Raw genomic sequence first — 16,717 nt, 5'->3', positions numbered from 1 at the left:
TGTTTGATTTTTGCCAATGTTCAAAAGTAAACAAATGATGTCGTTGTCCAATAAATGTCCAACTAGCTATTCTGATATGAGTAATATCAGAGGGGCCTGGAGATGTGACTGATAAACAAAGAAAATGTTATTTTAGAGTCAGGAATGTCTGCAGTGTTCATTCTGGACCCTATTTTGAAATTGGAATATTTTGAACTTAGCATTAAATTGGCCAAATTACCAATTTCCGATCACTTTATTTTGTTGTTGAAACAGTTGACTTGGCGATTTCTTGTGCTCAATCGATAGAATAGAAGTAATACTAGTGAAATAGCTAAGAATTTGGTTGACTGGAATACTGTAATTGGCCTAAAATGGGAGTCAAAATCGGCAAAAATCGCCCATGCATAAATATTGCTGACACATCAAAATTCGCGAGAGCATAATTTCGTCAGTTTTCCATCAAATTTTGTACTTTTTGTTTTATTACCTTCAGGAAAAGATTCTCTACCATTTCATAAGAAAAAATAACAAAATTATTTTTTGAAAATTCTTGGACCATGGTGTGCACTTTGAAATTTGGCCTCTGGACCCTGAAAAGGTTAAAAAAAAAAAAGAAAAAAGATTTTTTTTTCTTTTTTCAAAATATTCAAAGTGCTGGACGAGTGAGCGTAGATCTACATTGGACAGTTTAAGGGTTAAGTGAGGAGAGGCTCTATGCCTTTTATTATTAATTTTGGCATCTTTATTGTGCTTCTAGGTTATCAATCATGTTTCTGATATCAAGTTGGAATAAACATGAAAGATAACCATTATTTCTAATACTAGTGTAATTGCACAATATTTTATTCACGCTACTACTAGTATCCGGCTATCAAGACGACTCATCAGATACTGAATGCTCCTTCTGCTGGTCCCTCACTCTTTCCTATAGCTCCTCCTACTTCATAATGATGTTAGATGGTGAATTTAATGTAATACAGAAAAATTAAAAAAAAATTAAAAATCTGAAAAAATCATAAAATTCACTTCATGTTCAGTCATATAATTCAATAAATTTATGTAAAATGACTATAATTCATTGTACAAACATGAGACTTACATCAAAATGTTGCCAGATCATTAAGGTATTTTTCTGTAAGCATAACTCATTTTTTGTATTTTTTCCATTTTTTTTAATCCGCATGCCATAGGCGCACGGAGTGTCAGCCACCCCTTAAAAGTGAAACCTTTGCTTATCTATCGGTCAGATAGACAAGCAATGTGTTTAGTTTTTTCTTTTTTAGATTTATGCATGCTAGACTTGTAAACTTTGTGTTAAAATGCCTTTGTAGGTGTATTTTTGGGGAGTCTGAAACAGATTAATCTAATTTACGTTATTCCTCATGGGAAAAATTTAATCAGTACTTGCACAGATCGGGACTTGAACAGTCTTCTGGAACAAATTAATTTTGAGTACGGAGGTACTACCATACTTGGGAGTTGACTTGTCAGCAGATGGGTTTATGAAGGATGAGGTTAACCATAGAATTGATGAAGGAAAAAAGGTGAGTGGTGCATTAAGGTATCTGTGGAAACAAAAAACATTATCCATGGAGGCAAAGAAGGGAGTGTATAAGAGTATAGTGGTACCAACACTCTTATATGGGTGTGAAGCATGGGTTGTAAATGCTGCAGTGAGGAGGAGGCTGGAGGCAGTGGAGATATCCTGTCTAAGGGCAACGTGTGGTGTAAATATTATGCAAAGAATTCGTAGTGTGGAAGTTATCAAGAGGTGTGGAGTTACTAAAAGTATTAGTCAGAGGGCTGAAGAGGGTTTGTTGAGGTGGTTTGGTCATTTAGAGAGAATGGAACAAAGTAGAATGACTTGGGGAGCATATAAATCTGTAGGGGGAGGGAGGGAGGATAGGGGTCATCCTCGAAAAGGTTGGAGGGAGAGGGTAAAACAGGTTTTGTGGGCGAGGGGCTTGGACTTCCTGCAAGTGTACTTGAGCGTGTTAGATAGGAGTGTATGGAGACGAATGGTTTTTGGGATTGAAGAGCTGTTGAAATGTGACCAGGGTAATATTTTGTGAAGGGATTCAGGGAAACCAGTTAGCCAGATTTGAGTCCTGGAAATGGGAAGTATAATGCCTGCACTTTAAAGGAGTAGCTTGGGATATTGGCAGTTTGAAAGGACATCTAAGCTGTCGTATCTGAGCGCCTCTGCAAAGACACTGATTATGTATGAGTGATGGTAAAAATGTTGAATGATGATGAAAGTTGTTTGTTTCTTTTTGTGTTTTTCTTTCTTTGTGTGTCATCCTGCCTCAGTGGAAAATGGCCGATGTGTTAAAAAAAATATGTTATGTGATGTAATACAGTGCAAACTTGGAATGGTACGGTATTATGCTATATTTTTTCACTGTTATTTCCCATCTCATTGACAGCGTATTTGGCTATCCATTTATGTTTACACCATTGGCTCTCAAAATGGACCAATATTTATATTCAGTGCAGTACTTTCAAAGTTTGTATTTAGCATTCTCAATTTTATTCCTTAAGACAGGCATTAATGTTTAATTTTATGGTTTTATTACTTCTTGTTGTTATTCATATTTAAGTATTTCATTGTAATGTGCATATATATTTTGTAGGTATACAGCATATTTTTAATTTTCGTTTCTATAGGTGGCCGAGCATATTGCATGGGGAGTGTGAACCGAGCTGATTGTTGGTATCTGTATACTGTATCACCAGGTCGTCAACGATACCGTCCTAATGCAGCCCGCCATAACCTCCCTCATAATAGGTATACTGGAATTCTTCAACGGTTTTCAATTTTCTACAGTATATGAGTTGATAATGTCTGCTTGTGTTATTGACTTTGGAAGCCATATGAAATTTTAACTAAAGAGATTTCTTTAGTAGCACTTCAGTTACTGTCTTCATTTAGACGCATTTGTTTTGTATCTTATTATTTTTCTTCATATTCATGTTATCTCTATACATCATTTCTGTGAATGACAGTTTCATTAATAGTAAAGTACTGAGTACATTATTACACTCCTAGAACTGGAATATATGTGACAACAATGGCATACATTATTTGCTGTGTTATTTAAAAAACAGAAAGGTAACCATGTCTCCAAATCCTTCCCTCTCATACCAGTTTAAAACTAACAGTTTGCCAAGGAAAACTTTACAACAGTTGCTGATGCTTGTTTTGCAATAAGCAAGAAAACTGTGGTAATGACCTCACACACACAATAAAGAGGTTGGAAAAAAAATACTGCACTGAGATTTAAATTGAGTTCAAGAATGGTCCAATAAATGGTTATTAGGATTAAGCAGATGCAGATTTGTCAAACTGTGAGAAGGAAAAAAAAGATGCTAAAGACAAAGTACCATTTAGATGAAATGGAGATGGTATGAGGTGATGTTTAGGGAAATGGTTAAAGAAAAAGACCTGGGATTAAATATTGTCCAGTACCTGTTCCATGTAGTGTGCATAAACAGAATAAATGTAGCACAGGCTAAGCTTCCAAACACAAGAATGGCCAGGCTCCGAGAGCAGTGAAACACTCGAAACTCTTCAAAGGTATATATCAAAGGTATGACATAACAGTGTGAAAATACAGTAAAATACAGTGACGCTTCAGAAAATGTAATGACTGCACTAAGACTAATGCCTGAATTGAGGGAATCTAGCTGTGATGAAAGAACTAGGTCTTTAACCCTTTGAGGGGTCGACAGGCCCTCTCAGAGACTCGTTCTCAGGGTCGGCCAAATTTCAAAAAAAAAAAAAAAAAAAAATTCTTATGAAAAAAGTTTTTTTTTCTAAACATTATAGGCTAAACAAAAAAATTTTACCATCAATACTTACCAAGATATGGAGGCGTGAAGTTTGCCAAAATTGAACAACATCTGGTAACATCACCGACTGCCGTCACCCGGTATTTTTCTATTTACTATTTTATGTACTATTTTCAATTATTTTTCAATTTTTCTTTTTCTGAGCAACTTTTATGGCCTCTGAGACCAATATGATCAGTATTTTGTAAGTTATTTATTTTTCAATACTACACAATAAGGGCCTAAACACTGTTGTCATTATTTTGTTTATAGAAAATATTTACACAAATAAACGATATGAAATGTTGTTTATTACTATTTTTCTATATTTTATATACACATATACAGTCACAGGGAATGTTTCTAGAAGTTCTGCAGCCTCTGGAACTCTTTGAAACATGGTGTCATGCACAGTGGTGTTTTACATTCCTCACACATAAAACGAGTGTCTCTGCGTTGTTGTGGGCGTTTGTATGTGCACATACGTAACACCTCTTCTGAGCCTTTTTCTTGAAAGCAGTAGCAGGCAGTTTTACTAGGAAGTGATCACCATGCTTCAGACGAGCAGGTAGTTGTTGATAATTTGGTGGGCGGTCAATTGCAGGTGTTCTTCCTTGGTACTTGAATACTATTTGTCTGATGACAGACAAACAGAATTCACCGTACTGTGGTTTGTTTCTGGTCTTCATCTTATACATATTATAAGCATTGAGCATGGAAATGTCCAGAAGATGGAAAAAGAGTTTGATGTACCACTTATAACTCTTGCAAACACAATCAGCAAACCCAATCTGCATGTCACATTTGTCCACTGAATGCATGGTGAAGGTGTAATCAATCACAGCTGCAGGTTTTAGAATGGGTTCATTGCTCTCTCTATGCTGCCTGCCACTGTCTGCCATTTCATTAGGGTGAACTGATGACAACAGTGTGACATCTCGTTTGTCATGCCACCGAAATGCCATGATGTCATTGGCAGCAAATGCCTGCACCTCACCTCTACGAGTGCCAGCATCAAACCTGGGCATATGTTCCCGATTTGCACGCACTGTGCCACACACATCTGTCATGTTCACTTGCAAAAAAACACTGAGTGAGGGGCTTGTGTACCAGTTATCTGTATATAATATATGCCCCTTACCAAGGTATGGTTCTATCATTGTTCTAACCACATCACCAGAGATGCCCAGTAACTTCCTGGTATTTTGCAATGTATAACTTCCAGTGCACACAATAATATCCAATACCAGACCACTGTAACAATCACAAAGCACAAACAACTTTATACCAAAGCGTTTCCTCTTGCTTGGTATGTACTGCTTGAAAGAGAGTCTTCCTTTGAACAGAATCAAAGACTCGTCAATTATAAGCTTCCTGAAGGGATAAAAATGCGTACTGAATTTCTCCTTCAGATACACAAACACATTCCTAATCTTACATAACCTGTCGTTTCTGTCAGGCCTGGTTTTGTCTGAGAAGTGAAGCATATGTAACATTAGCACAAATCGATTCACTGGCATTATATCACTGAAACCTGGGGTTGCAATCAGGCGGTCTGTTGACCAGTATGATTTTCACTTTGTGCTTATACACATGTGGCTTAAGCATTATTGTGGCAAAGAAAAGATACATCTCAGACACAGTTGCCTCCTTCCACTGGTGTAGACGTGATTTTGGTGAGAGTAATGTGTTTGCCATGGTGTACTCGTAGTATGTGTTGCTTTCCATGACAATACTTTCCATCAGGGGTTCGTCAAAGAATAACTCGAAACATTCCAGTTCAGTGGCATTTTTCCCAAGTGTACAAGATGGCCGTATTCCACTTTGGCTGTCATCAAACTGGTGGGGATTTGGAACAAAATTGACAGCTTCCTGCCAATCCCAGGTGCGGTCTGCTGGTGGGTACTGGACAATGACAGGTGGTTGTGGTTGTGGAGGCTGTGGTTGTGGAGGTTGTGGTTGTGGAGGCTGGTGTAGTGGGTGGGTGGGGGATGGTGGCCTTTGTTGTAGATCAGCTGAGGCAGCGGCGTGGGTGGCAGCATGGCCCACTGCTGGTGCCTCACCGCCGGCACCACTACCACCACGCACATTTTCCATCCCAATTGCAACAGTATCAACGTCATTTTCACTTGTCTGTTCCTGTTGTACAGCCACGGGATGTACTCCGAGATGTACTCCTTCCCCTTGGAATAGCATATGGCACACTACCAGAGTGCATATATCGTCGTATATACTGACGCTTCACTGGGGAATATTGCACTTCACTATCACTACTGGAACTAGTTTGAAGAGCTTGTAGTTCATATTCACTATCACTATCATCACAAATGCTCTCATCTGAGTCTGGGATTTGGGAAAATAGGAGTTTCCTCTTTGATTCTGGTACAACTGAACGTGAACAAGATGGCCCAGCGCCAGAGGTGGAAGGCTGAGGGTCGTCTGAGTTTTCCTTACTATTACCGATATTATGGTCATTAGTTTCGGTCAAACCCTCACCAAAACCTTGAAACTCATCTTCACTGGCACATCCATCTGTATTAGAACTGTCACTGGGGAACAAAAGTGTCCCAATTCGCCGAGGAGTGAGGAGCTTCTTACCGCGAGGCATGGTGGACATTGTTTACTAAGATGGCGTTCCCACAATGCACCACTGGGTCCCAGATTTTTTTTCTACCACGCACACCGACCACACAGACCCATTCTCTCACATCTAGGCCTACCAGCCTTTTCCCGCGAGATTTGACGGCACTAGAATTTATGCGTACTAGTACGTCAAAAACCCCTGCGTGTAAGCCGTACTAGTACGTCCGAAACCCTCAAAGGGTTAAGTCACTGTAGGAATGAAGCACAAATGAGGATATGATCACAACATACAAAATAGTATTCTTCTCTGTACTGGAGTGAGGAAGCCACTGACTGGTGAAATGTTTCCACAGTGAAGATACCCAAATGTTGCACAAGTCTCATCCATCAACTGTTGGTTTGTAAATCATTTACTGTATATAAAATACTATGGCTCCATGGGGAAGTGGACAAGACTTCTTTGTCTGTAATCCATGTGTGTTGTAAGAGGCGACTAAAATGCCAGGAGCAAGGGGCTAGTAAACCATTTTCCTTTATAAATTTCCTACTTTTTCAGGTCACCCTACCTCGGTGGGAGACTGACGTTGTGTTCAAAAAACAATTACTATGGGGCATTTGTAGACAAAGTTAGGTTTTGTATCAGATGCAAAATGAACAAGGAAACATGCTTTGAAATCTCGCAGCCAACTAAGTCAGTGATATTAAAAAACATCTCTTCACTAAAAGAGTGATAAAGAAAAGGAGTGAGTTGAATAATGACAGATACCTGGAGTATACCTAGAGGGTGTTGCAGGGGTCAATGGCCCCGACCATGACCAGGCCTTGTGGTGGATCAGGGCCTGATTAACCAGACTGTTACTACTGGCCATGTGCAAACTGACGTATGAACTACAGCCCGGTTAGCCGAGAACTGACTTTAGGCGCATGTCGAGCTCCCTCTTAAGACAGCCAGGGGTCTATTGGTAATAACCCTTATGTATGTTGGGAGGTAGTTGAATAATCTTGGGCTCCTTCCACTTATTGTGTTGTCTCTTAGTGTATTCATGGTGCCCTTGCTTTTTATTTGGGGGGGGAGTTGCACTGCCTACCGAGATAAGACCAATTTTTGTACAGGGGTTCAGTAATAGATGTGACTGGGCTAATTCTCATTAGTTGGTCAAAAGTTAAGAATTAGAGGTTCCTTTCCCTCTCTCTCTAGCAAACTCGAATACATAATTTATACAAATGCAGTGTTCAGATTTTTTTCCTGTACTCCACAAAAGGACCCACATGAGCATCAAACTCTGAATGTCAATTTTTCTAAATACAGTCTACATGGATGGTAATGACATCAGCTACAGGACAGACTTTTGATCTTTGCAACATGGCAACAGATGGGTAAAATCTAGACTTTGGAAATGAAAATAAAAAAGTTTTCCTTGTAAAGCTTACAGTGTGTGTGGTAAACCACACAAAGAAGGGCACTAGCATGGCTAGGCATTTCGGGCAGACTAATACTAATTTTTACTCTATATTGATATAGGTTATGGTGCAGTACATTTTAACATACATTATTAGATACATAATTAGGTACATACATAATTAGATTTATAATAGTGCAGTAGTACAAAACATATAATAATATTGCAAATGGTAAATTTAGTAATGGGATTGGATTTGTCCTGGCATGATACACTGTTTCTATTAAAGCTCATATATTGGAAGAGTATCTTTGGCAAACTTAGTACTAACTTAAGATTTAAGAGGCATTAGCTATATTCGGAATTTTATGTTTACAGTCATTTGGGTGGATGTTTGTGTAAATTAGGGGAAATTACAGATAATGAAAATAAGACTATACAGTGGACCCCCGGTTAACGATATTTTTTCACTCCAGAAGTATGTTCAGGTGCCAGTACTGACCGAATTTGTTCCCATAAGGAATATTGTGAAGTAGATTAGTCCATTTCAGACCCCCAAACATACACGTACAAACGCACTTACATAAATACACTTACATAATTGGTCGCATTCGGAGGTAATCGTTATGCGGGGGTCCACTGTATTGTTTTGAATGTGTTCATGATACTAAGAGAATTAGGTGGTTTTCATTTGGTTAGCTGATGATAGGGTGTGTTAGGGAGATAAGATGTTTTTTAACGGTCGTTTTGCAAATGGGTAAGAAAGCTTCCTGTGGGCTGATCTCAGTGCTAAAATATGGGACTCGCATGATTGTGTATTGGATGGATAACAATGTTAGAAGAGGACAGTGTTTTGTTCTCTACTTCATGGCTGCTCTACCTCTGGCACAGTCATGAAGCAAAGAAGAAAATACTGTCCTCTTCTGACATTATTAGCAATAACACATGTCTTCATCTAAGTTTCATTGAGCATAGTGCAGAGTTTGACCCAAATATGGGTGAGGTCACTCTTGAGGCTGCATGGCCCTGCTTGCAGTTGGTGGTCCAGACTTCAACCATTCATTTGTTTTGCATTCGATGACATAACTTTCCATGTAGAATACACATTTTCTTACATTATACATATAGGATTTATAAATATCTTGTTTCTAGAACCTTTTTAACCTATTCCACTGATAAATGTGGAATTTTGTAATTATTAAAAAAGTCAATTAATAGTAATTTATTAAAAAAGTAATTTATGGCATTTTTTTTTTCAATTTGTAGTGTAATTCAAATCAACAGCAATCTGAATTTGACAGAGTTGGGAAGACACACCGGGAACCTGATGAAACACTGGAGGTGCTGATGATGGACCTGGATCCTGAGAAGATGAAGTGGTTCTACAAGGATGTATGTGCAACTGCTGCTGAAGCCACCAAGGTCAGTCATGTTCAAATCTTAAAATGTGAAAAAGTTCAAAGATGTTAAGCAGTGCTGTATGACCCTTGTGGGTTTAGCACTTAGTTTTTTGTTTTAATAATAATAATCAATGATAATTATTAAAACTTATGAATGCTCATGTGCATTTAAAGTTTATGGGATATTTATTAACCCTTTCAGGGTCAGTGCTGTACTTGTACATGAAATTCTAGCGCCTTCAAATCGACTGGAAGAAAGCTGATAGGCCTGCATATGAAAGAATGGGTCTGCATGGTCAGTGTGTGCAGTATAAAAAAATCCTGCAGCACGCAGTGCATAATGAGAAGAAAAAATTCCAACCATGTTTTTAATTTAGAACAGCGACTTTACAGTGTATTTTCGTATGGTATTTATGGTTGTATTCTTCTTTTCTTGGTCTCATTTGATAGAATGGAAGATATGTTACAGAAATAGAGATGATGTTGATTGATTTCACAATGAAAAGTACCTTAAAATTGAGCTCAAAGTAGCAGAAATGTTCGATTTTTGCCAATGTTCAGGAGTAAACAAATCATGCCATGTGTCCAATACATGTCAACTAGTGAGTCTAATATTCCTTCACAAGTGCGCTGATGTTATTTTTATTATTTTTACAATAATGTAGTAGTCTGCATAGCAGTAAATCTTCTGTTTTTTGTGAGAATAAAATTTCAAAATGGAAAGCAAGAGTAATATAAGAGGGGCCTGGAGACATGACTAATGAACAGAGAAAAATGTTATTTTAGTGCCAGGAATGTCTGTCTTGTTTATTCTGGACCCTATTTTGAAATTGGCATCTTTTGAAATTTGTGTGAAATTGGCCAGATCGCCAATTTTTGACCACTTCATTCGGTAGTTGAAATCAGTAAATGGGCGGTTTGTTGTACTCATTCGATAGAACAAATGTAGCTCTAGTGAAAAAGCCATAATTTTAGTCAACTGGAACATTGGAATTGGCTGAAAATAGGGCTCAAAGTGGGCTAAATCGCTTATGCGTAAACATCACCAAGACTGCTAACTTCGTGAGAGTATAGCTCCGTAAGTTTTCGATCAAATTTCATACTTTTGGTGTCATTACCATCGGGAAAAGATTCTGTATCATTTCATAAGAAAATGTATTTTTTTTTTTTTAATTCGACTGAAAGCGAGTTCAGGATGGGGGGGTCTTGACCCTGAAAGGGTTAATGATGTGTTGGCAGGAGTGTGTAATGTTAGTTGAAAGAACATGTGATGTTACTGGTTGTTTAATGAGCTTACAAGCAGTAAGATTGTGTAGCTTAGACATGTCATGGTTAGAATGTGTGATGTGTTACTGGTTGCTTAACCCTTTGAGGGGTCTGTCCCGTAGTTCTACGACTTTGAAGCCAGGGTTCAAGCCACAGTACTACGTCATGAGCTCAGCTCACTCAGATGAACTGCGAGTGGTAAATTTGGGCATGGATATGAGAGAATGCATCTTATGTGGTAAGTGTTCATATAAAACAAATCCTGCAGCATGCAGTGCATAATGAAAAAAATGCAACCATATTTTTGGATTAAAACAGCAACTTTGCGGTGTATTTTGGTATGGTTTTTAGAGTTGTATTCACGGTTTCTTGGTCTCATTTGATAGAATGGAAAATATATTATGGAAACAGAGATCTTTTTACTTGATTTTGGTACTGAAAATAGCTTGAATTTGAGCTCAAATTTGCTGAAATGTTTGATTTTTACCGATGTTCAGGAGTAAACAGATCACATCACACATCCACTATACATCAGCTGGTGAGTCTAATGTGAGTTCATGAGTGCACTGATATTATTTATACAATTATTACAATATTGCTTAACAGTAAATCTTCTAATTTTTGGTGCAAATAAAAATTCTTTATATGAATAAAAAATAAAAATGGAATTCATCTGTAAAGCCTGGAAACGTAAGTAGTAAACAGAGGAAATGTTATTTTAGTGCCAGGAATCCCTGCATTGTTTATTCTGGACTGTATTTTGAAATTAGAATATTTTGAACTTTGTGTGAAATTGGCCAAATAACCAAATTCCAGTCACTGTATTGGGTAGTTGAAATACTTCATTGGGTAATTTCTTGTGCTCAATAGATAAAATGGAACACGTACTAGTGAAATAGCTAAGAATTTGGTCTATTGGAACAATGTACAATATTAATGTACGATATTAATCCGTTCCAGAGAGCTCATAGTTAGATGAAATTATTGAAAGTTGAATTAATTTGCCCCATAAGAAATAACGGAAATCCAATTAATCCATTCCAGACACCCAAAAGTATGAAAAAATAATTTTTTGCCACATGAAATACACATTTTCCAACACACAAAAAGTAGGATACATGCACAATATACGTACTGTACTAAATGAAAAATAAATGACACTTATCTTTATTGAAGATGTAGTGATGAGATGAGAGGAGGAGGAGAGATGGAGGCTTATTATGTTTTGGAAGAGGAATCCCCTTCCATAAGGACTTTTGGTAGCAAGTCCTTTTCCGGGGTTACTTCCCTTCTTCTTTTCATGCCACTGGGAACAACTTGAGAGTCACTGGACCTCTGTCGCACCAAAAATCTGTCCATAGAGCTCTGTATCTCATGTTCCTTCAAGATTTTCCTAAAGTGGTTCACAACATTGTCATTGTCAAAAGTCACCAACACGGCTTGCAATAGCTGTGTCAGGGTGATTTTCCTCCATAAAGATTTGCGCCTTTGTCCATATTGTACACATTTCCTTAATCATTGAAGTAGGCAACTTCCTCAATTTCTCTCTCCCCTTGTCTGAAGCAGTTTCCTCAGTTGTGGCTTCTTGCTGTTGCAGATGCTCTTGCAGCTCATCAGTGGTTAGTTCTTCATCGTCGTCCTCCAACTCTTCCACATCCTCCCCACTAATCTCCAACCCCATGGACTTTCCCAATGCCACAACAGATTCCACAACTGGCATAGGCTCCTGAGGGTTAGCCCCAAACCCTTCAAAATCCCTCTCTTCTACACATTTTGGCCACATTTTCCTCCAAACAGAGTTCAAGGTCCTGTTAGTCACTCCCTCCCAAGCCTTACCTATAAGGTTTATGCAATCTTTCCAAAACTCTCTTAGGGTCAGTTGAGTGTCTGAGGTCACTTCAAAGCACTTTTGAAACATTGCTTTGTTGTACAGTTTTTTGAAATTTGAAATGACCTGCTGGTCAATGGGCTGGAGGAGAGGAGTGGTATTAGGAGGCAAAAACTTCACTTTAATAAAACTCAACTCCCCCAAAATTCACTCTGGCAAGTCTGAAGGATGAGCAGGAGCATTGTCTAATGCTGGGAGGCACTTAAGGTCCAGTTTATTTTCCAGGAGGTAATTTTTCACAGTGGGGTCAAACACATGGTAAAACCAGTCATAGAAAATGTTCCTAGTGACCCATGCCTTACTGTTTGCCCTCCACATCACACACAAGTTAGCCTTGGTGACATTGTTTTTCCTGAACACTCTGGGAGTTTCAGAGTGATACACGAGTAGAGGCTTCACTCTGCAATCCACACTAGCATTACTACACAACATTAAAGTAACCCTGTCCCTCATAGGCTTGTGTCCTGGGAGTCCTTTTTCATCCTGTGTAATGTAGGTCCTGTTTAGCATTTTCTTCCAAAACAGGCCTGTTTCATCACAATTAAACACTTGTTGGGGTTGCAATCCTTCAGCCTCTATGTACCCCTGGAATTTCTGCACATATTTTTCAGCCGCTGTTTTGTCCAAACTGGCAGCCTCACCATGCCTTATCTCACTGTGTATGCCACTACAATTCTTAAATCTCTCAAACCACCCTTTGCTGTCCTTAAATTCACTCACACCACCACTAGTTGCAGGCATTTTTTTAATTAAATCATCATGCAACTTCCTTGCTTTTTCACATGTGATCGCTTGAGTGATGCTATCTCCTGATATTTTTTTTTCGTTTATCCACACCAATAACAGTCTCTCAACATCTTCGAGTATTTGTTTTGAAAAGATACTTGCACCTTTTCCAACAACAGCTTCCTTGATTGCCTTTTTGTTGGCCAAGATAGTAGCGATGGTTGATTGCAGTTTGTTGTACAACTTGGCCAGCTCGGAGACACTCACTCCACTCTCATATTTTGTGATTATCTCTTTCTTCATTTCAATTGTAATTTTCACCCCTTTTTACCACAGGGTTGGCACTAGAAGCTTTTTTTGGGCTCATGGTGGTTTATTTAGCAGTTACAAGCACTAAAATCACTGGAATAATACAAAATGTACCGAATGTATGCGTGGGAACGACCGCACTGGCTTGTAAACATTGGCACACTAACTGAAGGCAGGGCAGCTAAGTTGCACTCAGGCCAGAGGGACGTGTAGACGAGTTCTGGACAATTGATGTAAGTCGAGTTTTTGTTGTACGTCGGGGGGAATTTTTTATGCTGAAACGCTTCGTAAGTCGATTTTACCGTTAGATGAAGCTTTCGTAAGTTGGGGGGTTCACTGTAATTGGCTGAAAATAGGACTCATATTGGGCAACAATCTCTGATGCTTAAATATCACTCACAGCAAAATTCGCAAGTGTAATTGTGTCAGTTTTTTTTATCAAATTTAGTACAGTTTAGTACTTTGTTTTATTACATCAGAAAAAGATTCTCTGTCATTTCATAAGAATTTTTTTTTTTTTTAAATTCTTGGACACTGTGGGGAATTTTTGGGTTGGTGGTCTAGACCCTCATAGGGTTAATTAACCCTTTCAGGGTCGGCAGGCCCTCTCCTAAACTTGTTCTCAGGGTCGGAAAATTTTCGGAAAAAAAAAAAATCTTATGAAATCATAGAGAATCTTTTCCTGACCATAATGACACCAAAAGTATGAAATTTAATGGAAAACTTAGGGAATTATGCTCTTGCGAAGCTAGCGGTCTCGACGATGTTTACACATCGGTGATTTCGCCCACTTTGAGCCCTATTTTCGGCCAATTCCAATGTACCAGTTGACAAAACTCATAACTATTTCACTAGAACTCGATTTTTTCTATCGAATGAGTAGAAGAAACCACCCATTTACCTATTTCAACTATCCAATAAAGTGGTCAGAAATTGTCAATTTTGCCAATTTCACACAAATTTCAAAAGATGCCAGTTTCCAAATAGGGTCCAGAATAAACAAGACAGACATTCTTGGCACTAAAATAACATTTCATCTGTTCATTAGTCATGTCCCCAGGCCTCTGTTACATTTCTTTTGCTTTCCACTTTGAATTTTTATTCTCACAAAAAACAGAAGATTTACTGTTATGCAGACTACTGCATTAGTGTAGAAATGGTATAAATAATATCGGCGCACTTGTGAAACAATATTAGACTCACCAGTTGACGTGTATTGGACGCATGGCATGATTTGTTTACTTTTGAACTATGGCAGAAATCGAACATTTCTGCTACTTTGAGCTCAATTTCAAGGCACTTTTTATTGTGAAACCAACCAAAATCATCTCAATTTTTGTAATATATCTTCCATTCTATAAAATGAGACCAGGAAAACTAGAATACAACCAAAAATAGCATACGAAAATACACTGCAAAGTTGATGTTTTAAAACGAAAACAGTCGGATTTTTTTTCTCGTTATGCACTGTGTGCTGCAGGATTTTTTTTATACTGTGCACACTGACCACATAGACCCATTCTTTCACATGTAGGCCTACCAGCTTTCTCTCGCTCGACTTGAAGGCGCTAGAATTTATGCATACTAGTACGGCACCAACCCTGGTGTAAAAGCCGCACTAGTACAGCACCAACCCTGAAAGGGTTAATGAGCTTACACATGTGTTGGTAAGAATGTGATTCTTTTGGTTGTTTAATGAGCTTATACATATTAGCAAGAATGTGTAGTGTTGCAGGATGTTTCATGAGCTTACACATGCTTATTATTGTAGGAAGTGATGTGGTCTTTAAAAGCTAAAAAATTGTGGGGAATTATCACAGTTGCCATTGGGAGATCTGAAAAAGAGAAAATATAGAGGATGGTACAGAAGTTTGAAAATGCATTTGAAATAAGTTAAATGTGAATGCATAAAGTAAAACAAAAATGGCAGTAAGAAGTACAGTGGACCCTCGACCAACGATGGCATCGATTAACGATAAATCCGACTAGCGATACATTTTATCGCAAAAATTTTGCCTCAACTAGCGCTAAAAAACCCGACCAACGCTATTCGTTCCGTTCGAGGCGCGTCCACTTTAGCCTGAGCGCGCCTCACTTGTCCCATGGGTGCCAGTGTTTACAAGCCAGCCAGCCACCGCAGTCGCTTCCAAACATACAATTGGAACATTTCATATTATCACAGCCTTTGTGGTGATTGCACCTGCAAAATAAGTCACCATGAGCCCCAAGAAAGCTTCTAGTGCCAACCCTACAGCAAAAAGGGTGAGAATTACTATGGAGATGAAGAAAGAGATCATTGCTAAGTATGAGAGTGGAGTGCGTATCTCCGAGCTGGTCAGGTTGTATAGTAAACCCCAATCAACCATCGCTGCTATTGTGGGCAAGAAAACGGCAATCAAGGAAGCTGTTCTTGCCAAAGGTGCAACTATGTTTTCGAAACTGAAATCGCAAGTGATAGAAGATGTTGAGAGACTCTTATTGGTGTGGATAAACGAAAAACAGATAGCAGGAGATAGCATCTCTCTAGCGATCATATGTGAAACGGGTAGGAAGTTGCATGACGATTTAATTAAAAAAATGCCAGCAACTAGTGATGTGAGTGAATTTAAGGCCAGCAAAGGTTGGTTTGAGAGATTTAAGAAGCGTAGTGGCATTCATAATGTGATAAGGCATGGTGAGGCTGCCAGTTCAGACCAAAAAGCGGCTGAAAAATATGTGAAGGAATTCAAGGAGTACATAGACAGTGAAGGACTGAAACCTGAACAAGTGTTTAATTGTGACGAAACAGGCCTGTTTTGGAAGAAAACGCCAAGCAGGACCTACATTACTCAGGAGGAAAAGGCACTCCCAGGACATAAGCCTATGAAAGACAGGCTTACTCTGTTGATGTGCGCCAATGCTAGTGGTGATTGCAAAGTGAAGCCTTTATTGGTGTATCACTCTGAAACTCCCAGAGTGTTCAGGAAAAACAATGTCCTCAAGGCTAATTTGTGTGTGCTGTGGAGGGCAAACAGTAAGGCATGGGTCACTAGGGACTTTTTCTATGACTGGTTACACCATGCATTTGCCCCCACTGTGAAAAATTACCTAACTGAAAAGAAATTAGACCTGAAGTGCCTCCTGGTATTAGACAATGCTCCTGGTCATCCTTCAGATGTGGCAGAGCGACTTTCTGCAGAAATGAGCTTCATTAAGGCGAAGTTTTTGCCTCCTAATACCACTCCTCTCCTGCAGCCCATGGACCAGCAGGTCATTTCCAACTTCAAGAAACTGTACACAAAAGCTATGTTTGAAAGGTGCTTTGTAGTGACCTCAGAAACTCAACTGACTCT

The 16,717-nt window shown here is 38.7% G+C and overlaps 1 protein-coding gene across 1 annotated transcript in view; it reads left to right on the top strand.

Moving 5' to 3' along the window:
- The window catches only part of SamDC (S-adenosylmethionine decarboxylase), a 123,708-nt gene that overhangs the window by 60,050 nt on the left and 46,941 nt on the right, over positions 1-16,717 (top strand). Inside the window, exons 5-6 of the mRNA XM_053771031.2 lie at positions 2,650-2,770; positions 9,098-9,218. Coding sequence (XP_053627006.1) covers positions 2,650-2,770; positions 9,098-9,218 — 242 coding nt within the window. The remainder of the gene's footprint in view (positions 1-2,649; positions 2,771-9,097; positions 9,219-16,717) is intronic.

This window comes from Cherax quadricarinatus, chromosome 5 (genome assembly GCF_038502225.1).
Source record: "Cherax quadricarinatus isolate ZL_2023a chromosome 5, ASM3850222v1, whole genome shotgun sequence".
In the NCBI taxonomy this organism is placed as follows: domain Eukaryota; kingdom Metazoa; phylum Arthropoda; class Malacostraca; order Decapoda; family Parastacidae; genus Cherax; species Cherax quadricarinatus.
This window is presented reverse-complemented; position numbering and strand designations above follow the sequence as displayed.